This window comes from Equus quagga, chromosome 9, assembly GCF_021613505.1.
Source record: "Equus quagga isolate Etosha38 chromosome 9, UCLA_HA_Equagga_1.0, whole genome shotgun sequence".
Classification (NCBI taxonomy): domain Eukaryota; kingdom Metazoa; phylum Chordata; class Mammalia; order Perissodactyla; family Equidae; genus Equus; species Equus quagga.
The window spans coordinates 72,911,945-72,936,007 of NC_060275.1; the positions used below are offsets into that span (position 1 = coordinate 72,911,945).

Below are 24,063 nucleotides of genomic sequence, written 5' to 3' on the forward strand. Positions count from 1 at the left end.
GGCTTTAAACGGATATTTTCTTTTATTCATATTAAATAGACTGAAGGTTAAGAAATGAAAACATAAGAATAAAATACTTTTTAAATAGAATTATTTTAAAATATTACACAACTATACTAGTGGCAGTTTTACTTTCTCTTAATCCAGAGGAGGAAACATTTTGCCTCAGAATGAAATTTTTGATTAATTTCCTCAAAATGCTGATTTTTAACCTCTTCAAAACTGTACTAACCACTTAGAGAAACTAGGTGGGCCAAGGGAAATCTCAAAGGAAATTAGATAACAGTCTGAACTGAATTAAAATAAAAATACTACATAAAAGTCATAAGATGTAACTAGTGCAGCAATTAAAGGGAAATTTGTAGCATTAAATGCTTAGCTGAGAAAAAGAAAGATTTCCAATCAGTAATATGTTTCTATTATATAAGAGAAAGAAAAATAAAGTCAAAGCAAGCAGAAGTAAATAATAAAAGAGCAGAAATTAATGACTTTAAAAACAGAGAACAGTAGAAAAATAATTGAAACCAAAAGCTGATTCTTTGAAAAGATCAATAAAATTGATATCCCTCTAGCAAAATTGAAAGAAAAAAGAAAAGAGGAAGACACAAAATGCCATTATCAGGATCGAAAAGGAGATATCATTACAGACCCAAGAGACATTAAAAGGATAATAAAGGAATACTATGACCAATGCTACACACATAATGTCAACAACTTAGATAATTCATTGAAAACAACAAACTACCAAAACTCACCCAATATGAAAGAGATAACCAGAATTGTCCCATAACTATTAAAGAAATTCAGTTCATGTTAAAAGCCTTCCAAAAAAGAAATCTTCAGGCCCAGATAGTTTCCTTACCAAACATTTAAGAAAAAATAATTCCCCATAATATTTTCAAGAAAATAAAAAAGAACACTTCCTAACTCATTTCATAAGGCCAGCACTACTGTAATATCAAAACCAAAACAGTACAAAAATAGAGAAAACTTCAGATCAATATCCTTCATCTCCAGAGGCAAAACAAAACAAAAAAACCTTCAAACATATGGCAAATAGTATCCAGCAATATATATAAAGAAAAATACAACATAATAAAGTAGTGTTTACTGTGAGAATGAAAGATTGGCTCAATATTTTATAATCAATCAATACTAACATTGAAAGCATGATCATATCACTTGATGCAGAAAAAGTTTTTCACAAAATTCAGCATCCATGAATGATAAAACTTTCAGCAAACTATGAATAGAAGGAAACTTCCTCAACCTGTTAAAGGGAATCTATAAAAAACCTACAACTAACATCATACTTTGAAAGACTGAATGCTTTCCTCCTAACATTAGGAAAAAGACAAGAATGTCTTTTCTCACCACTTCTACTCAACATTGTATGTGATGTTCTAGTTAGTTCAATAACACAAAAAACAAAGAACGTTCAAATTGGAAAGGAGGAAGTAAGGCTGACTTTATCTTCAGATAACATGATCATGTAAGTATAAAAATCCAGTGGAATCTACAAAAAAGACTATTCCCAATAAGTAAAATTAGAAAGGTTGTAGGATATAAGATCAACTAAAAAAGTCAATTGTATTTCTATATATTCATCAATGAATAATAGGAAATTAAAATTTAAGAAAACAATACCATTTACCAACAGTACAAAAAATACAAATACTTACAGATAAATCTGACAAAGGATGTCAAAGATCTGTACTCCCAACAACACAAGACAAAGTCAAGACAAAAATCAATTGTTTCTTTTTTTTTAATTTTTATTGAGTTTATGATAGTTTACAACATTGTGAAATTTAAGTTGTACATTATTGTTTGTCAGTCATGTTGTAGGTGCACCACTTCACCATTTGTGCCCACCTCCCACCCTGCCTTTCCCCTGGTAGCCACTAATCTGTTCTCTTTGTCTACATGTTTAACTTCCACATGTGACTGGAATCATACAGAGATTGTTTTTCTCTATTTGGCTTATTTCACTTAACATAATTCCCTCAAGGTCCATCCATGAAGTTGTGAATGGGACAATTTTATTCTTTTTTATGGCTGAGTAGTATTCCATTGTATATATATACCATATCTTCTTTATCCAATCATCAGTTGATGGGCATTTAGGTTGCTTCCACTTCTTGGCTATTGTAAATAATACTGCAATGAATATAGGGGTGCATGGGACTTTTGGAATTGTCGACTTCACATTCTTTGGATAGATACTCAGCACTGGGATGGCTGGGTTGTATGGTGTCTCTATTTTAATTTTTTGAGAAATCTCCATACTGTTTTCCATAGTGGCTGCACGAGTTTGCATTCCCACCAGCAATGTATGAGGGTTTCATTTTCTCTACAACCTCTCCAACATTTGTTACGTTTTGTTTTGGTTATTTTTGCCATTCTAATGGGTGTAACCTGATATCTTAGTGTAGCTTTGATTTGCATTTCCCTGATGATCAGTGATGATGAATATCTTTTCATGTGCCTATTGGCCATCTGTATATCTTCTTTGGAGAAATGTCTGTTCATGTCTCCTGCCCATTTTTTGATTGGGTTGTTTGATTTTTTTTGTTGAGTTGTGTGAGTTCTTTATATATTACGGAGATTAACCCTTTGTCAGATATACGACTTGCAAACATTTTTTCCCAATTACTGGGTTGTTTTTTTTGTTTCAATCCCATTTTCCCTTGCCTTGAAGAAGCTCTGTAGTCTGAAGAGGTCCCATTTGTTTATTCTTTCTATTGTTTCCCTTGTCTGAGAAGACATGGTGTTCAAAAAGATCCTTTTAATACTGATGTTAAAGAATATACTGCCTATATTTTCTTCTAGAAGGCTTATGGTTTCAGGTCTTTCCTTTAGGTCTTTGATCCATTTTGAGTTTATTTTTGTGAATGGTGAAAAAGAATGGTCAATTTTCATTATTTCACATGTGGCTGTCCAGTTTTCCCAGCACCATTTGTTGAAAAGACTTTCTTTTCTCCATTGTATGCCCTCAGCTCCTTTGTCAAAGATTAGCTGTCCGTAGATGTGTGGTTTTATTTCTGGGCTTTCAATTCTGTTCCATTGATCTTTACACCTGTTTTTGTACCAGTACCATGCTGCTTTGATTATTGTAGCTTTGTAGTATGTTTCGAAGTCAGGGATTGTGATGCCTCCAGCTTTGTTCTTTTTTCTCAGGATTGCTTTGACTATCCAGGGTCTTTTGTTGCCCCATATGAATTTTAGAATTCTTTGTTCTATTTCTGTAAAGAATGTTATTGGGATTCTGATTGGGATTGCGTTGAATCTATAATTGCTTTAGGTAGCATGGACATTTTAACTGTGTTTACTCTTCCTATCCATGTGCATGGAATGTCTTTCCATCTCTTTATGTCGTCATCAATTTCTTTCAGGAAAGTCTTGTAGTTTTCGTTGTATAGGTCTTTCACTTCCTTAGTTAAATTCATCCCAAGGTATTTTATTCTTTTTGTTGCAATTGTGAATGGTATTGCGTTCTTGAGTTCTTTTTCTGTTAGTTCGTTATTAGAATATAGAAATGCTACTGATTTATGTTAGTTGATTTTATACCTTGAAACTTTGCTGTAGTTGTTGATTATTTCTAAAATTTTCCAATGGATTCTCTGGGGTTTTCTATATATAAGATCATGTCATCTGAAAACAGTGAGAGTTTCACTTCTTCCCTCCCTATTTGGATTCCTTTTATTCCTTTCTCTTCCCTAATTGCTCTGGTCAAAACCTCCAGTACTACATTGAATAAGAGTGGTGATAGAGGGCATCCTTGTCTCATTCCTGTTTTCGGGTGGATGGTGCTCAGTTTTTGCCCATTCAGTATGATGTTGGCTGTGGGTTTGTCATATATGGCCTTTATTATGTTGAGGTAATTTCCTTCTGTCGCCATTTTGTTCAGAGTTTTTATCATAAATGGCTGTTGGATCTTGTCAAATGCTTTCTCTGCATCTATTGAGATGATCATGTGGTTTTTATTCCTCAATTTGTTGATGTGGTGTATCACACTGATTGATTTGCAGATGTTGAACCATCCCTGTGTCCCTGGTATGAATCCCACTTGATCATGATTTATGATCCTTTTGATGTACTGCTGAATTCGGGTTGCCAAAATTTTGTTTAGAATTTTTGCATCTATATTCATCAGCGATATTGGCCAGTAGTTCTCCTTTTTCATGCTGTCTTTGTCAGGTTTTGGTATCAGAGTGATTTTGGCCTCACAGAACGTGTAGGAAGTATTCCATCCTCCCTAATTTTTTGGAATAGCTTGGAAAGTATAGGTATTAAATCCTCTCTGAATGTTTGGTAGAATTCCCCAGGAAAGCCCTCTGGTCCTGGGCTTTTCTTCTTCGGGATGCTTTTGATTGCTGTTTCAATCTCTTTCCTTGTGATTGGTCTGTTCAGATTGTCTGCTTCTTCTTGACTTAGCTTTGGGAGAGTGTAAGAGTCTAAGAATTTATCCATTTCCTCTAGGTTATCCATTTTGTTGGCATATAGTTTTTCGTAGTATTCTCTTATAATCAATTGTGTTTCTTTATGCTAGTAATATACAATTGTAAACCAAATTTTTTTAAAAAAATTAACAAGAACACCAAGAAGTAAATATTTGGTTGTAAACCTGACAAAAAAACACACACACAGGTTCTGAATGCTAAAAACTACAAAATACTGATGAAAGAAATCAAAGAAGACCTAAATAAAAGGAGAGACATATCACATTCATGGATTGGAAAAATAGGAAAGATTTCAGTTCTCCCCAAGTTGATCTCTAGATTTAACATAATTACAATAAAAATCCCAACAGGATTTTTTGTAAATATAAACAGGCTGATTCTAACTTTTATATGGAAAGGCAAAGGAACCAGAATAACTAAAACACTTTTGGAAAATATTAAAGTTTGAGGAATCACAGTACCCTATTTTATGACTTAATATAAAGCTACAATAATGAAGAAAAAGGGCTATTGGCAGAGTGAAAGACACAAAAATGAACTGAACACAGTCCTGAAATAGACTCACATGCATACAGTTGATTTTTCACAAAGCTGCAGAAGTATTTCAATGGAAAAAAGCTTGTGTTTTCAACAAATGTTACTGAAACATTAAGGCATCTCAGTGCAAAACAATGAACCTAGACCTAAAAGTCACATTTTATTTAAAAAATTAACTAAAAATGAATCATAATCCTCAATGTAAAACTATAAAACTTTCAGAAGAAGCCACAGGAGAAACTCTTCATAATATAGGGTTAGGCAAACAGTTCTTAGCTATGACACCAAAAGCATGATACATTAAAAAAAAATTGAGAAATTAGACTTCATCAAAATTAAGTATGTTTACTATACAGGAAAAAAAATTGTTAAGAGAATAAAAAGACAAGCTATAGACTGGGAGAAAATCTTTACAAATCACATATCCAGTGAAGGGCTTATATTCAAAATATAAAAAGAACTCTCACCACTCAACATAAAGAACATAACCCAATTAAAAAATGACCAAAAGATTTGAACAGACACTTCACTAAAGAATATATAAAATGGCAAAATAAGCACATGAAAAAATGTTCAACATCATTAGGGAAATGCAAATTAAAACCACAATGTGATAACAGTACACATCTAGTGAATGACAAAGTAAATGATACTGAGACTAGCAGGTGCTTGTGTGGATACACAGCAAATGGAATTCTCATACACCCCTGCTTGGCATGTAAAATGGTACAGCCATTCTGGAAAACAGCTTGACAGTTTCTTGTAAAGTGAAATATATACTTACCATATGATCCAGCAACCCCATTCCTGGGTATTTACCCTAGAGAAATGAAACTGAGATTCACACAAAAACCTGTAAACATTTATAACAGCTCTATTCAAATTTGCCAAAACCTGGAATAATCTACCTGTCTTTCAACAGGTGAATGGATAAACTGTGGTTCATTCATACAATGGAATACTATTGAGCAACAAAAAAGAACAAAACTATAGATATATGCAACAACTTGGTTGAATCTCACAGGCAATTGCACTGAGCAAAATAAGTCAGTTTCAAAAGGTTATATACTATGTGACTCTAATTTCATAAGATTATATTATTTTATAACATCAAAAAAACAAAATAAAGTAATAGAGAACAGATCAGCAGGTTTCAGGGATTAGGGATGGGACAACAGTGTGATTATAAAGATATAATCAAGGCACAATCATAAAAGCAGAGAGGAGATTTTTAGGGTGATGGAACTGTTCTGTAGTCCCATCATGATGGCTGTTATATGAATCTACACGTGTTTAAATCATAGGGTTGTACACCAAGAATAAATCAATTTTATTTCATGATAATTACAAAAAATAAAAACAAAACCCCAAAAGACTATGCTGAATAAAAAAGAGGTTTGCTGGCTAAATGTAGTTCAGCACTGTCTTTCCCCAAAGCAGATGCTCAATTAACATTTGCTGAACGAAAACACTGAAAACTGGCTGTAGTTTCTGCTTCATTATCAATCTCATTTACATCCCTAAGCTTCAAAAACTTGAATATCTTTTTGTAGTACCATTAACATTTCCTAACATGGTATCTGCCACAGATGTCCACTTTGCAAAAAAACCATTAAAAATGTCAAGTGAAAGTCAGAAATCTAGTCAACCAATTATTTTAAACTTTTTAAAAATTATCATTAATAATAGGCAGCTTTTTCTTTCTACCTTGTAAGCTTATTTTCCTCATTAAACAAAGGGCAGCATCTATTTTGAAGTCTTTATCCAAAGGCATGGTATATAAAAGATATTTGATAAATGTTTACAGAATTAACTGATCTTTATTAAACATGGAATAAGCTGAATAGCTAAGCAATTAATTTTTCTGAAATATTAGCTCTCCCTAGGATTTAATTTGCTCGAATTAAGAAGATTGATTATTAAAAATTCTTCTTTCTGGCTCTAACCATGGTGTGTACTCACATTGCTAACTCAAGTCATTTCTATGCTGCTACACGTTTTTAAATTGTCTTTGCTAAGGAGACATTCAGCATTTGTTTGCCTCTAGCTTCTGTGCAACCAACCAAACATATTAGAATCCTGCCATGTCACTCCCTATACTGACTTTTCACAGGTTCAACTAAGATTCATTCATTCTGATCAATTAGCTAAGCAGATTGGTTAAATCACACGTGTGTGAATGAATAAAAACATCGTAAAAAAACTAACTTTGGTCTTATTTTGCTCTGTGTAAAACAGGGAGTTTAAATGCTGGAAAATGCTTAATAATATAGCTAAAGTCTTCAGAAGCACCCAGCCCAAGAATTAAATACATTTTTCAAATTGCAAAGATGTTATTTGCATATATTTACAGTACAGAACAAGGATAATTTTCATACTTCTTTTAAATTTCTATTTATAAAGAATTATTTTACAGCTCTCTACACTATTTTTAAGGTATTTCTTCTGAATAACACAAAATCATCTCCAATTTATCTAGTTTTAAGTTAAATTTTCAATAAAAATTTTGAATTTTACAGCTTCAATAAATTAAACTACAAAGGATATTACACTGGTGCTAAAATATATTCGTTTTTCCATTCCACAACATATGCTTTGATGTCACATTACACCATCACTTGCAAATAAACCAAACTGGAATGTTCTTGTCAGAAACCAGTCAAAAATATAATAATTATCTATAACTATAATTATACTATCTAACCAAAAGATGAAAAATACCTAACCGGATTGAAGAACTTAATGCAGTAATATAATTTTATTATATCTATGACTAGAATCATAAACAATGAGTTCACTTAAACTGTTTTTAAAAGAATGAACTATTAAGTAAAGTTGCAGCTTTCTATATTTTAGCTCTGAGGACATTGTGAATATTCAACATACTGATTAATAAAGGCTATTATCTATTATGAACAAGTAGATAATAAAGGCAATTTGCAAAAAAAGTTTATATAGAACTACACTAGTCCTCAAACTTCCAAATGTTCATGAGCACCTTATCCATTGGCTTTAATTGGTTTCCTCAGCACCTCACATTTATTGTTCAGTGCCTTCACACACCCTGTCCTTGATCACATCATTATAGGTACAGGCGTTTAAATCATAGAGAAGCATACTCTCCTGTAAAATTGCAGTCAGGGTCAACTATCCCTTAGATAATTTTCACAATTTAGCACTGTTAACCCTATCTAGAACCTGTGGGCACATAATTAAGGGTCCTTGAAAATATGCATTTAAGCTAAATGTGATGAAAGTGAAATGAGAAATGTCATTTCAAAAATCATTAAAACCAAGTTTTTGTAACACAGGTATTCAAAGTTAGTTCCTCTCCCCAAACCCCAACATTTATAATAAAGAATTTTTAGTAAACTCTTTTAAAAACTTACCTGCTTTTGCAGCCATCTTTCATGCCTTCGTTGTTTCCTTCTCAGATTCTTGAACTTGCTCCTTTCTCTCTTATTGAGCCTCTGATTAATGGCACCCAATGAAAAACTCCCCGAGCCTACGAAGTCCAGATGAGAGAGGTGTTCTTCCTGGTCCGAGGCCTCTAGCATGCTCCTGTCAGCTGAGGGCAGGTCCATCAGGAAAGTCAGGTTGCTAGAACTAGCATGATCAGAGTACAATGCAGAAGCTTCTAGACCACACTGAAATTCTCCTCCTCTTTGTGTCTGGGTCTCATGGGGAGCCACTGAAAATCTTTGCAGCAGCATATTAGGATCAAAACTGGATGAAGTCTGAAAGGAACAGCTATTTTTACTAGCTTCTAAAGGCAAGCCCGAAAGGTCAATAGGCTGTGTTTCATTTAGCCTGGGATAGGCAGTAGTCTTACTATGTATTTCATAAAAAGTGGGTAATAAAGACAGTTTCTCAGTGATGTTCAGATCCAAACTATGTGATTTTCTATGAAAAGCTCTTGTAGTGCATCTTCCAGTCACAAGCTGGGGAACAAAAAGCTGGTATTTTGGATCTGATCCTTTGAAGAGCAGTTTTTCATTTTTCATCTCAAAACACATTGACCGTACCTCCAGGCAGAGTGCTTCTGTTAATCTTCCAGGGCCATTATTATTTTGAGCCATGTTTAAAAGGCTGTGATTTCTGTTTTTGGAGGCGCCACCTGTCAGCAGAGTTTCCTTGTCACAACCTGACTGAACTCTAGGATGTGACAAGTATTTCAGTGATGGTCTCATTAGTTGGCCTGCTCGTGTTGGCTGATAATCGGTCCGGCTCTTGGAGAGATGTACAGCTGCAAGCTGGCCACAGGAACATTTTGGAGTGCTGACAAAATTAAAGCCCCCTAAACGGGCCCCGCAGAAAGGGCAATTCAGTTTTCCAACTGTCCACTGGGCCTACGGGTCATAAAGGAAAATAAAGACAATGCTTTCACTGTAAAGTAATCAAAGAGTATGTGTGAGTTTTTGCATTTTTTCTTAAAGCCAACCACATGAAAGTTTTCTATGCCACAGAAAAGGCTAGCTTTCTGTTTTCTGATTAGCAGACAGAACAGTAAATGGAAACAAGCCTTCTCATAGAGATAAACAGCTCCAAAGTTCTAGAATAATAACATACTGCACATCATGCCCATTTAAACAACGCTAAGAATTCTAAACAATAGGTTGAGTTATCTTAAACAATAGGTTGAATATGGATACAGTGTGAACTAATGAAAAGAAAACACCAGGAAGCAAATCAGTCTACAGAGCTTAATTTGCAAGTAAAATCTCACAGAAAAGTGTCTGTTTTGATACACTTCTTGCATACCAAGCACTGTGGGAGGGAACTTCACCCAATCAACAGAGTAAAGCTCTTCCTGCCTTTCTACATACAACCAAAAGATATTGGTTGCATACATCAGACAGTGCATTTTCTATACTCAGATTGGAAATTAACAATGAACTGGCTTAAAATTATCTTTTCAACAGAGACAGTGGAATATCTGCAGTGTCCTAATACATTTTATGAAGTTCAGGACACTTGCAAACAGCATGCTGGCATTGTCCCAGGAAATCATTACAATATGAGAATGGATGCAACAGAGATCTATCTAATTTTATTTTTTAACAAAAAAAGTAAGCTATTCAGTGGGGAAAGGAAACTATATTTTTCCAAAAATCATATTACTTACACTTTTCTAAGACTTAGGTGTTTTGAATTGTGAGAAATAATGATATGATACTGTTAACAAGGTGAGTTCTTGCTGTTATAATATTTCATTAAGAATCCTTAAAAGTGTGGTATTTAGTTTTGATTGTGTCAATAAGAATCATAATCTAGTTTATTTTATATGTGTGTGCATACGTGAATGATACATACAGGATATTTCATTCACTCATAGACACTGTTCTAGGTGCTGACGATATAGTAATAAAATATAAAAACCCCTAACTTCATGGAATTTATATTCTAATAGTGGAGCTAGGCAATTAGCAAGATCAGTAAGCCATATGCATGTGTGGGTGAGTGTGTGTATATGTGTATGTGTGTGTGTGGATGTGTATAATGATGTACATATTTATATGTCATATATACTCATGCATATTTACTAGTATTAAATTTTACTTATAGTGTGTGTGTGTGTGTGTGTGTGTAAAATATAGATAGGTACAGAAAGCAGAGACGGGAGAAAGGAAGTATGAAGAGTGGTAATAGTGTGGGGGTCAGTTGATAGGTTGGCCAGGCAATGCCTCATTGAGAGGAAAGACCCATGGAAATGAGGAAATAGGTGAATACCTGTGGGAAAAGCTTTCAAAGAAGAGGAAATACCAAGTGCAAAGTGGGAGGTAGAAAAGTACCTGGAGCACTCCAGTAACAATGAAAAAGCCAGTAAGTGTAATCAAGAGTTACACACCCTTTGATGTCTCTTGAAACAATGCATCCAAGAGAAATAGTTCTAAAATGGGGACAAAAACATTCTGAAGGTAGTATATTCCTAATTTTACTCAGAAACTAAAGAACTTACCTTTTGTATTAGGCAGTTTATCCATTCTGGAAGGACTTCTATATTCATGTGCCACACATGACAAATATTTTGATCATCAGCTGAATCATGTCTATCCTGTTATATCAAAATACGTGTTATTAGCCATTACCAGTTCAGAATTCATTTCACAAATTTCTTATTTGAGTAAAACACAAAAATAGAAATTCAATTTTAGCTAGGAAGGAAATATACACTGGTCTGTTTTCCTTACTCCCATCCCCCAAAACAAACCCACAAAGACAAAAAAAAAAATGTTTTTCACGAATTTTAAATGAATTTTAAATTTTCAGGAATTTTAAAATGAAAAAAAATCCCTCCATTTTACTGAGTTCATTAAATTAAATTTAAAATTTAGCAGTAAGTTACTGAATTGACAAATGCAGCGCCCTATTCTTTTTTCTATATGTGAGAAAAAATATTGCCATTCACAACAACTCTCCCCAGTCTTCAATCTCTGATTCTACTGACAGAATAAAGGAGTTGATATATTCTCTATTAAGATGCTCAAGAAAAGTGCAAGAGGATGGGGTAGAGGAGCAATTGTGTAGGCAGCTGGAAAAGCCCTGACTCAATTTCAGCTGTGTTTAAGAAGAACAAAAATCTCTAAAAGAGACACTTTTGGCTTTCTGAAGTAGATCTACAGAAATAAATGTGAAATAAACACATAGATACTGATATAAGATTGGTGGTTACCAGAAGTGAAGGAAGGAGGGAGGGGGGTGAAAGGGGTGCCAGGCCAAAAAACAGGAAAGAAATGTGATACACAGTCGAGACAGTATGGCTTCCCAAGATGTCAGAAAAATACAGGGCAAGCCAGGGTGGAAATATGTGGATCTTCACTACCTACATGACCATAGCCAGCAGCTTTACCTCTCTGGATCTCAGTTTCTTTACCTGTAAAACACTGCTAGGTCCCTTCTGGGTCTAGGAAATTTCATTCTATGGAATAACAGAAAAGGGCTGCTTGAGAAGAACAGGGAAAGGGTAAGGCTCCTGCCCGGGTACCCTTTCTTAGGAAGAGATTTTACACAGAAGCAGCTCTGCAAGTTGCCAAAGTATAGTTCTTTTTTAGATTTCCCAAGCAGATGCACTACTAGTTACTATAATCAGGTTAACAAAATAATAAAGAGCATACTGTACCCAAGTACCTAATAGATAAGAACAACACAAAGAATGGTCCAGGCCAAACCAGTGGAAATTACAAGTAAAAAGGGCCCTGGGAAACCATTAGAGGTGGGGTTGAAATCTGTCTCTGAGAGAGTAACACTTGGGGCAGAGAAATAGGGCAATATGCCAGGGTGGCTGGAAAAGTCTAGAAAAAAAATAGAAAGCATTTGTAGCAAGTCTAAAAGATGAGCTACTGAGGACCAATCTCTATTCTCACTGAAAATAGTATCATGACATACAAAGACTGTGGAGATTAACTAAAAGGAAAATTTAACTTTTCCATAATTGTTTTAACGGGAGAATATATTAAATTATACTTGTATAATTAAAAATTTGTTTAAAAATTGATTCAAATAAAAATAAGACACATTCATTACTTCTGATTCTAACAAACTGGAGGAGGTGGTATTAGACATGCTTCCACCACTAAAATTGATAAGACAAGGCAAAATATATTAAATAAATGTTTTAAGACATTAGACAAAGAAAGCACAGGACTGTCATCTCTGAGAGAAGGAAAATAAATGAAATGAGCCTAAATGCTGGATTTCTGCCTGGGGGAACTGTGGTGCAGGGAGGAGAAACCCAAGCAGAGCACAGTAGCCTCGCTGATAAGATGGAGATCAGAGTCTATAGAGACTAAACAGCTAGAATTTACAGGACACTGTACTGACAAGGCAAGGCCTATAAATAGGAAAATTTCCAGAAACCTGTATGGAGATTCCTTTAAAGTTCTGGTTAAACACCAACATGGACACATGTAGAGTGAGATATCAAGAACCAAATAAAGAAAATTTACCAAGGAAAAGGCATCTACTAGAGAGCTGTAAACTTAACTATCCACACGGGTCTCACAGCAAGGCTAGGAAGATGTTTTGGTTCCAACTAGCCAGAGTAGAATGATCTGAACGAACATCTGGGGTATTTAGGAGAGATTCCAGACGAGTTCCACCTTAAGAGTAGGGCTAGACAGCATTAGAGTAAAGGCTACTAAAAGACAACCCTAACAAAGCTTAAAAATAAGCCTCCAAAATATGAAACTCAATCACTAGTAACTTATACACCTGCAAAAACACTTTAAAAAGAAGACAATAATATCTAGACACTCAATAATGTGTCTAATCTACAAGAAAAATTATTAGATATGTACAAAGCAAAAAATATGTGACCAATAGCCAGGAGAAAAACTGATCAATAGAAATATACCTAGAAAAAGGTGAAGATGATTGAATAAGCAAATAAAGACATTAAACCAGCTGTTATAAATATATTCAAGTATTAAAAGAGAAACACGAGAAGAATGTAAAGAGAAATTGAGTCTTAAAGTAATACCAAACGAATGGTATATCTAGAAATGAAAAATCTGAAATGAAAAGTTTCACTTAACAGCAAATTAGATACTGCAGAAAAAAATATCAGTGAACATGAACATATAGAAATAAAAATGAAAAAATCAAGCATAGAAGAAGAAAAACAGTCAAAAAATGAGCAAAACCTCCGTACCTGTTGGAAACAGCAAAACAGTCTAACATACATGTAAATGGAGGAAAGGCAGGACAACAGTAGAATAAATCATGGCCAAAGTTTCCAAAGTCCATAGATTCAAGAAGTTCAGCGATCTCCAAATAGTGTAAACACATAGGTAACTACTCTGTGGCACTTAATAGTCAAATTGCTGAAATCCAGTGATAAAAGAAAGTATCAAGAGGGCCAGCCCCAGAGGCCTAGTGGTTAAGTTTGGCATGCTCTGCTTCAGCAGCCCAGGTTTGGTTCCCAGGTGTGGACCTACACTACTCATGAGTGGCCATGCTGTGGCAGCAACCCAAACACAAAAAAGAGAAGACTGGCAACAGATGTTAGCTCAGGGAGAATCTTCCTCAGCAAAAAAGAGGAAGATTGGCAACAAATGTTAGCTCAGGCTGAATCTTCCTCAGAAAAAAAAAAAAGAAAAAGAAATAAAGAAAGCATCAAGAGAAAACAGACATTTCACAAACAAGAGGAAGAAGATAACAATGACTTTTGGAATTTCACTTAGGGCTATGAAGGAATAAAAGTTCAGAATTAACTTCCTGCCACAAACAACCAGAAACTGGACAAAATGTAAGAATGAATTATTTTCAGACAGTGGGATAACAGGTAGCAAAGCACTATGATTTCTGAGAGAAATGAAACAAACAAATTGAGCCTACAATCATCTAGACTTTCTGCCTGGAGGCAATTAACAGAGTACAGTACACATGAAGAAGGAACCCCAACAAATCCTGGCTAACTTTTTGAGTTGAAGAAACAGAAATCAGATTTTATGGAAGTTAAGGCAAGCTGAAATTTGCAGAACGCAGTACCCAAGAGAAAGAAAAGGAAGAAAGAGAAAAAAGAGCTCCGGGAATCTATGCATGGGTCCCCTTGAGTCTTTGAACAAATTCCAGCATGGTCATGCTTAGAGTAAAACTCCAGGAGACTGTGCTAAGAACATCTACAGCAGAAAGAATAATTATAGGGGAACTATAAACTGAACAACTCCAAGAGCTCATACAGGGCCAGAAATCATTATGTTCCAACCAGCCCGAGAGAAAAGGATTCATTAAATAATGAAGCATTCAGTAGAGACTTAAAGGGTCATACCATAAAAGTGGAGCTAAATTAGCCCTGGAATAAAAACTACTTTAAACCTGACCTAAAGAACCTAAAAACAGGCTTCTAAATTATCAAACTTATCTACAAATAACTGCTCAGAAGAACAAAACACAACAGGCTTTAAAGGAATAAAACAAAGTATAACACTCAGAAACATGAAATTTACAGTGTTTGGTATCCAATAAAAGTCCAACATAGTACAGGCCTGAGGGGGAAGAACAGCAGCCACTGAGGGAAAAGCACAAAATTCAATCCAGATCCTTCTCCCTACATCTCCAAGAGAATAAAAGCCTTAAATTACCAGGGGAAAGGCAGCAAACATTGTGACCCTTAGGGGACTGAAAAACAACAATACAAAATCCCCCACCCCTGAGGAAGAAACAGAAACACAATGCTGGACCCAGAATTATAACTGGAAGGGACAGGAGTATTGAGATGGCCAAACCCCTAAGACCCAGGGATACAGGGCCTGCTAAGGCTGAGGAAGCTAGGAAAAGAAGATGGATGCAAAGTAAGGGACAGCAAGGAAAAGCTCATATATATGAGGATGAACTGAAACCCAAACCAGTTTCACTGTCTCTGATCTTGATAGTATGGGTATAAGTCAGAGAAACTAGAAGCCTTCATTATAGAGCTAAGTACATATCCATCTGGCCCAGAAGGTAGAGAAGCTAAACTAGGATCCAGGGTAAGATGGAGAAGTTACAGGCTTGTTGAAGTGGAACAACTACTTTTTTCTTCCCCTTAGTAGTTGGTTTTTGGTTTACGATATGCATCCTTAACTTAACACAGTCTTTCTTTAAATTATCTTATACCATAGCATGTATACAGTGAGAGTGGAATAACCACTTCAACAAGGTAAGCCAGCATAATAAAACCATGGAGGGGATGGAAGACAGATCAGTAACTGTCAGGTTTTGGGGTGGGGAGGAAGGGATTCACTATGAAGCACCAGCATGGGAGAATTTGGGGGGATAATGGAACTGTTCTGTATCTTGATTGTAATTATGCATAACGAAACCTAGGCATTTGTCAAAACCCAGGAAACCGTACACCACAGAGTAGTTTTACTATATAAAAAACGTTTTAGATGAAGGTGAAATAAAGACTTTTTCACAGAAACAAACCCTAAAAGAATTTGCCACTAGTAAACTTGAATTACAAGACATGTCAAAGAAGTTCTTCAGCATAAGGAAAATTTCATCAAATGGAACTTGGATCAACACAACTGAATAAAGAGATCCCAAAATGGTAAATATGTTGGTGAATGTAAAATATATATTTTTATTTTTCATTTTCTTTAAAGGACAATTTACTAGTTAAAGTAGAATGTTAAAAATGTATTGTGGAGTTGATAAATGCAAAATTAAAATGTATGAAAACAATAATACAAAGAGTAAGAAGGAAGAAATGGAAGTATAGTGAGTAAGGTTCTCACTGTATGCATACTGTGGTATAAGATAATTTAAAGAAAGGCTGTGTTAAATTAATGATGCATATTGTAAACCAAAAGTAAGTACCCTAAAAAGCCAACAGAAGACAAAAGGAATTCTGAAAATAATCCAAAATGACAGAAAAAGAAGAAAAACAGAATACAGAACATAAAACAAATAGGAAATAAGTAATTAGATTTGAACTCAATCATATTAATATTTACACTAAATGTAAATGGTCTAAATACTCCAACTACAAATCAGAGAATATTAGATTGGATGATAAAAGCCAAGCTATACGTTATATGCAAGAAATTCACTTTAACATAAAGACAAAGAGGTTAAAATTTAAAGGATACAGAACTTTTATCATGCAAACTCAAATCAGAGGAAAGCTGGAATCCCTATATTAATATCAGACAAAGTAGATTTCAGAACAAGGAATATTATCAGGGATAAAAAAGAAACTTTTAATAATTACAAATGAGTCAATTCATCAAAAAGCTACAACAATTGTAAACATATATGCACCTAATAGCAGAACTTCAAAATGCTTGAAGCAAAAGCCGACAGAACTTAAAGAGGAAATGGACAAACCTATAATTATACTTGAAAATTTCAGCATCTGTCTCATAAATCTGTAGAACAAGTAGACAGAAACTTAGTAAGAATATAGAACATTTAGACAACACTATCAATCAACTGACACTTGTGAAATACTGTACCCAACAACTGCAGAACAGATATTTGTTTAAAGTGCACATGGAGTATGCTCCAAGAGAGATTATATTGGACCATTATTTAAATTTCAAAGGAATGAAGTCATACTAAACATGTTCTTTGACTAAAATGGAATTAAATTAGAAAACAGCAGCAGAAAGTTATCTGCAAAATTCTCAAATATTTTGAAGTTAAAAACTATACTTTTAGAACTTGTGGGTCAAAGAAGAAATCAGAAGAGAAAGTAGAAAATATTTCAAATTGAATGAACAGGAAAACACACATATTAAAATTTGTAGGATGCAGTTAAGGCAGTGGCCTGAGGAAGCTTTAGAATGTAAATATTTATATTTGAAAAAAGAAAGGTCTAAAATCAATGATCTAAGAGTGACATCACCAACGTGATGGAGTGAGCGGTTTTCTTTGTCTCTTTTCCTTCAAACTGCAACTAAATGGACATTCATTGATCAGTGGAGGATACTCGCACAGCACCTCAGGATGCCTGAGAGACCTGTGCTGCTATACATCAGAAGGTGGATCAACTACCCCAAGGGAGGAGGTGCAGATAGGCGAAAAGTCTCCAGCCCCTAGACAGCCTAGTACCCGCAAGCGACTCTCTCCTGGCTGAAATGCTCATAGCACTGCCAAAGCCCCAAGGGCAGGTGTGTGCATCAGTGCAACTGGGGAAACAAGTGACTATAGCCCTAAGCCCCCCGTGATTGCTCTGTGGCCCAGTAGGAAAATCCATGGTCCCACGGCGGCCCCAGTTAGAGTTTCTGCTTGGCCCTAATGGAGAGGCCTCACTCACCAAGCACAAAGGCTGGGCAGCCTTGGAGCAGGAGTGGGTTGGCTAGATGAGCTATCCGCTGGCTGCATTAAACACCCACAGCTCTGCTATTGCCTCAAAGGGGCAAGTGATATCCAGCGGGACTGCACGAGTGGGTGGTGGCAATCCAGAGACCCAGTGTGATTGCTCCTTGGTCCACTGGGAAAATCCACGGTCCCACAGCAGGCCAGAGACAGTCGCTGCTCAGCCCTAGTGGAAAGGCCCCAACCACCAAGCACAAAGGCTGGGCAACCTTGGAAGAGAAGTGGCGTGGCTGGGTGAGCTACCCATTGGCTGCATTAAACACCCACAGATCTGCTGCAGCACCGAGGGGGCACATGAGATCTAGCAGGACTGTGCTAGTGGCCAATGAGAATCTAGAGCCCCAGCGTGATTACTCCTTGCTCCAGTAGGAAATTCCATGATCCCACAGCTTGGCCCTAATGGAGAGGCCCACCCACCAAGCACAAAGTCTAGGCGACCTTGGAGCAGAAGTGGCACAGCTGCACATGCTAACCACTGGCTGCATCAGATGCCCATATTTCTGCTGCAGCCCACAGCGGGAAAGTGTGATCCAGCAGGACAAGACAGTTGCAGAGCTGTGAGTCTGGACCAACCAGTTCCTGGCTACAGTGAAAGTCCATAACATGGCAACAGTCCCTAAGGAGGGAGCATGTCTAGGTGGGTCTGTGGGAGCAGGCAGCAGCAACCCGAAGCCTGCATGTGTGATTGTTCCCATAGTCTAAGGGAGATCTCCAAAGGGCCACTGCGCTCTCAAGGAGTGGCCCAAGCTGGGTCAGGAACAGCTGACAGGGATCCTGGTGGGTGCAGATTACAAAGCTCCTACCTTCTCCCCTCCACTCCCCACAGTGGCAGCAAGTGGAAGTAGTAACCAAACACTATCTCTACATGGAGGCACAAACCCATGCCATTAAGCAGTATGAAAAAATATATTTAATCTCTAGAACATAAGGAAAAGGACAAGTACCCAGAAAACAATCCCAAAGACACAGAAATCTATAACCTAAATGACAAAGAATTCAAAATAGTTATCATTAAAAAACTCAAGGAGTTAAAAGAGAATACAGATAGACAACACAAAGAGTTCAGGAGCTATGTTACAAAAGAGCTCGATACTATTAGTTCATTGTTAGTGTATAGAAATGCTACTGATTTATGTATGTTGATTTTATATCCTGCTACTTTGCTGCAGTTGTTGATTATTTCTAATAGTTTTTCTATGGATTCTTTGGGGTTTTCTATATATAAGATCATGTCATCTGCAAACAGCGAGAGTTTTACTTCTTCATTACCTATTTGGATTCCTTTTCTTTCTTTTTCCTGCCGAATTGCTCTGGCCAACACCTCCAGTACTATGTTGAATAGGAGTGGTGAAAGTGGGCACCCTTGTCTTGTTCCTGTCCTCAGAGGGATGGCTTTCAGTTTTTGTCCATTGAGTATGATGCTGGCTGTGGGTCTGTCATATATGGCCTTTATTATGTTGAGGTACTTTCCTTCTATACCCATTTTATTGAGGGTTTTTATCATACATGGGTGTTGGATCTTGTCAAATGCTTTCTCTGCATCTATTGAAATGATCATGTGGTTTTTGTTTTTCATTTTGTTGATGTAGTGTATCACGTTGATTGACTTGCGGATGTTGAACCATCCCTGTGTCCCTGGTACAAATCCCACTTGATCATGGTGTATAATCTTTTTGATGTATTGCTGTATTCGGTTTGCCAGAATTTTGTTGAGGATCTTTGCATCTATGTTCATCAGTGATATCGGCCTGTAGTTCTCCTTCTTTGTGTTGTCCTTATCAGGTTTGGGGATCAAGGATGTTGGCTTCATAGAATGTGTTAGGGAGTACTCCATCTTCCTCAATTTTCTGGAATAGTTTGAGAAGAATAGGTATTAAGTCTTCTTTGAATGTTTGGTAGAATTCTCCAGAGAAGCCGTCTGGTCCTGGACTCTTATTTTTGGGGAGGTTTTTGATTACTGTTTCTATTTCCTTACTTGTGATTGGCCTATTCAGATTCTCCATTTCTTCCTGATTCAGTTTGGGGAGATTGTAGGAGTCTAGGAATTTGTCCATTTCTTCCAAGTTGTTCAATTTGTTGGCATATAGTTTTTCATAGTATTCTCTTATGATCCCTTGTATTTCATTGGTATCTGTTGTGATTTCTCCTCTCTCATTCCTAATTTTATTTATTTGAGATTTCTCTCTTCTTTTCTTGGTGAGTCTGGCTAAAGGTTTGTCGATTTTGTTAATTTTTTCGAAGAACCAACTCTTTGTTTCATTGATCCTTTCTATTGTCTTTTTTGTTTCAATATCGTTTATTTCTGCTCTTATTTTTATTATTTCCCTCCTTCTACTGACTCTGGGCTTTGTTTGTTCTTCTTTTTCTAGTTCTGTTAGGTGTCGTTTGAGGTTGCTTATGTGAGCTTTTTCTTGTTTAGTGAGGTGAGCCTGTATTGCGATGAATTTCCCTCTTAGGACTGCTTTTGCTGCATCCCAAATGATTTGGTATGTTGTGTTCTCATTTTCATTTGTCTCCAGATAATATCTGATTTCTTCTTTAATTTCTTCAATGATCCATTGTTTGTTCAGAAGCGTGTTGTTTAGTCTCCACATTTTTGCACCTTTCTCTGCTTTTTTCTTGTAGTTGATTTCTAGTTTCATAGCATTATGATCAGAAAAGATGCTTGATATTATTTCAACTCTCTTGTATTTATTGATGTTTGCTTTGTTTCCCAAAATATGGTCAATCCTTGAGAATGTTCCATGTGCACTTGAGAAGAATGTGCAACCTGCTGCTTTTGGATGAAGTGTTCTATATATATCTATTAAGTCCATCTGGTCTAACTTTTCATTTAATTCTATTATTTCCTTGTTGATTTTCTGTCTGGATGTTCTGTCCATTGGTGTTAATGGTGTGTTGAGGTCCCCTACTATTATTGTATTGTTGTTGATGTCTTCTTTTAGTTCTATTAAGAGTTGCTTTACAAATTTTGGTGCTCCTGTGTTGGGTGCGTATATATTTATAAGTGTTATGTCTTCTTAGTGGAGAGTCCCTTTTATCATTATATACTGTCCCTCTTTGTCTTTCTTTATCTGTTTTGCTTTGAAGTCTACTTTGTCTGATATTAATATAGCGACACCTGCTTTCTTTTGTTCATTATTAGCTTGGAGTATTGTTCTCCATCCCTTCACTCTGAGTCTGTGTTTGTCTTTGGGGCTGAGGTGTGTTTCCTGGAGGCAGCATATTGTTGGGTCTTGTTCTTTGATCCATCCTGCCACTCTGTGTCTTTTGATTGGGGAGTTCAATCCATTTACATTTAGAGTGATTATTGAGATGTGGGTGCCAACCACTACCATTTTATGTCTTGTTTTCCGGTTTTCTTCAATTTCCTTTGTTTCTCGTCCCATGGTTTAATCTGCTCTGATGAAGAGCTGCTACTCTCTGTTGTTGTCCTACTTATCTCCTCTGCTCTTGGTTTTGTAGCCCCTTTCCTTTTTTTGATTTTTCAGGAATGAGGGTTTTCCTGAGGATTTCCTGAAGAGGAGGTTTTGTGCCAATGAACTCCCTTAATTTTTGTTTATCTGGGAAAGTTTTTATTTCTCCATCGTATTTGAAGGATATTTTCGCTGGGTAGAGAATTCTCAGCTGTAGGTTTTTGTCCTTCAGATTTTTGAATATATCATTCCACTCTCTTCTAGCCTGTAAAGTTTCTGCTGAGAAATCTGCTGATAGCCTTATGGGGGTTCCTTTGTAGGTTAGTTTCTTTTGCCTGGCTGTCCTTAGTATTTTCTCCTTGTCGTTGACTTTTGCTAGCTTCACTACTATATGCTGTGGAGTTGGTCTTCTTGCATTGATAAAGTTTGGAGATCTATTGGCTTCTGTCACCTGAAGATCCATCTCTCTCACCAGATTTGGGAAGTTCTCAGCCATTATTTCTTTGAATAGGCTTTCTGCCCCTTTCTCCTTCTCTTCTCCCTCTGGTATACCTATAATCCTTACATTGCATCTCCTAATTGTGTCTGATAATTCTCGGAGAGTTTCTTCATTTCTTTTTAGTCTTTCTTCTCTCTCCTCCTCGCCTGCAGCATTTCTATATTGCTATCTTCCAAATTGCTAATTCTTTCCTCCATCTTATCGGCCCTACTGTTCAGTGCATCTAGATTTTTCTTAATCTCCTCTATTGTGTTCTTCATTTCCAGTATTTCTGTTTGGTTCTTCTTTACCGTATCAAACTCTTTTGTGGCATAGCTCCTGAACTCATTGAGTTGTCTATCTGAATTCTCTCTTAACTCATTGAGTATTTTAATGATGGCTGTTTTGAAGTCATCGTCATTTAGGTTATATATCTCATTTTCTTTGGGATTGTTTTCTGTGTATTTGTTATTTTCCTTCTGTTCTGGAGATTTAATGTATTTTTTCATATTGCTTGATGTTGTTGATTTGTGTCTCCACATAGAGGTAGAGTTTAGTTGCTCCTTCCACTTGTTTCTGCTGGTGTGGTGGGGGAGCAGCTGTTTATACTGCACCAACCAGGAACCCTATGCGCAGTTGCTAACTGGGCCTGGGCCCCTCCTCGTAGTCTCAGTGGTCCTTTGGATTCCCTTTTCTGCCGTGGGGGCCGTCACGGGGGGGCTTCAGGTGCCTACTGTTGCAGCCCACCTAGATGTGCTCCCTCCTTGGGGTCTGCAACTGTGTTCTGGGCTTTTCCAGCGGCCAGGGGTAGGATCACTTATATTTGCCGCTCCATCACTGTCGGCACCCACAAAATCTCACTTGTCCACTATGGGTCGCAGCAGAGCTATTGGCATCTTCTACAGTCTGTGGTTAGCTCACCTAGCTATGCTACTTTTGTCCCGGGGTCTTCCAGCCTTGTGGATGCCGGATGGGTGCTCTCTACTAGTGCTGTGCAGAGGCTTTCCCTGAGGTTGCTGTGAGCCTGTAGGGTTTCCCCCTAAGCTACGGAGTTGGGTCCCTGGAACTCCACTCAGCCCCAGTCCTGTTCCCCAGGAACTCGGGGAGCCCTTTGCCCTGTCTGGGGGATAGCCGGATATCCCGATTTCAGTGGTAGCTGGTCAGCTGCTGCCCTGCCTGATGTTCTCCTCTCCAGGACCCTCCCGGTGTTGTGGATGCTGGGCATGGCCCCTCCACTAATGGCAGATAGAGAGTTTTGTCTGCTGCCTGGGTGGAACTCTGGAGCTTCCCCTCCGGGGCACGGAGCCGGCCTCTGGAGCTTCACCCAGCCCCAGTCCTCTCCAAGATCTCCGGCAATCCCTTTCCCCACCGTGCAGGCAGTGGCATTCAGGGGGCCGCCGTACCCTCAGTGATTCTCTCTGGGACCCTCCAGGTGCTGTGAACACTAGGCGGGATCTCCCCGTCAATGGCGGGGCGAGACTCTCCCCACGGGCTCAGGTGTGTACCTCTAGAGTTTCCCTCTGCGTTTAGGAGTAATTGCAGGGGGTTTTGGTAGGGTTCTGGTCACCTGTTTCCACTGTCGCTCCTCTTGTGTGTGCTCGCTCCTGCCCTAGGTGTGTGTTGATCTTCTGGGGGCGTCCGTTGGAAGAAAGCTGCTTGACGTTGGAAGAAAGCTGCTTGCAGGTACTAGGCTGTTCGGTCGGGGTCGGAGAGTTTTCACCTATCTCCACATCCTCCAGGAGGGAAGTCCGTCCACCTTCCGATGTATAGTCGCGTGGGTCTCTCAGACGTCCTGAGATGCTATCTGGATATCCTTTGTTAAGCGATGAGTGTCCAAATAATTGTAGACTCGAAGGGGGAGAGACAAAAAGGACTACTCACGGTGCCATCTTGGATCCCTCTGAAAGGTTCAATGTTTTTAAGATGCCAATTCTTCTCATATCAACCTATAGATCAATACAATCCCACTTAAAATCTCAGAAGTTTTTTTTATAGAAATTGATAGATTGTAAAATTTATGTAAAAATGCAAAATGACCTAAATCACTCTGAAAAATTTTGTAATAGAAGAATAAAGGTGGAGGACATACAATACCTGATTTCAACACATACTAGATCAATGGAACAGAGTAGAGTCCAAAAATAGACCTGTATCTATGGTCAATTGATTTTTGGCAAATATGGAAAGGTAATTTAAAAAGATAGACTTTTCAATTATTGGTGCTGGAACAATTAGATATCCATATATGGTAAACAAACAACTTGATGTTTACCACACACCATACACAAAAATAACTCAAAACGGATCAGTGTCCTGAAAGTAAAAGCTGTAACTACAAAATGTCTAGAAGAAAACACAGGAGAAA

The 24,063-nt window shown here is 37.1% G+C and overlaps 1 protein-coding gene across 3 annotated transcripts in view; it reads right to left on the reverse strand.

The window, feature by feature from the left end:
- The window catches only part of RNF180 (ring finger protein 180), a 205,269-nt gene that overhangs the window by 145,717 nt on the left and 35,489 nt on the right, over positions 1–24,063 (reverse strand). For 2 of the 3 annotated variants that reach the window (XM_046671017.1, XM_046671014.1), the window contains 3 exons: positions 10,960–11,055; positions 8,390–9,349; positions 5,785–5,820 (listed from right to left, as the gene is read on the reverse strand). In XM_046671017.1, the coding sequence (XP_046526973.1) occupies positions 5,785–5,820; positions 8,390–9,349; positions 10,960–11,007 (1,044 nt within the window). In that variant the 5' untranslated portion in view covers positions 11,008–11,055. The remainder of the gene's footprint in view (positions 1–5,784; positions 5,821–8,389; positions 9,350–10,959; positions 11,056–24,063) is intronic. The other variant, XM_046671015.1, reaches the window with a different exon arrangement.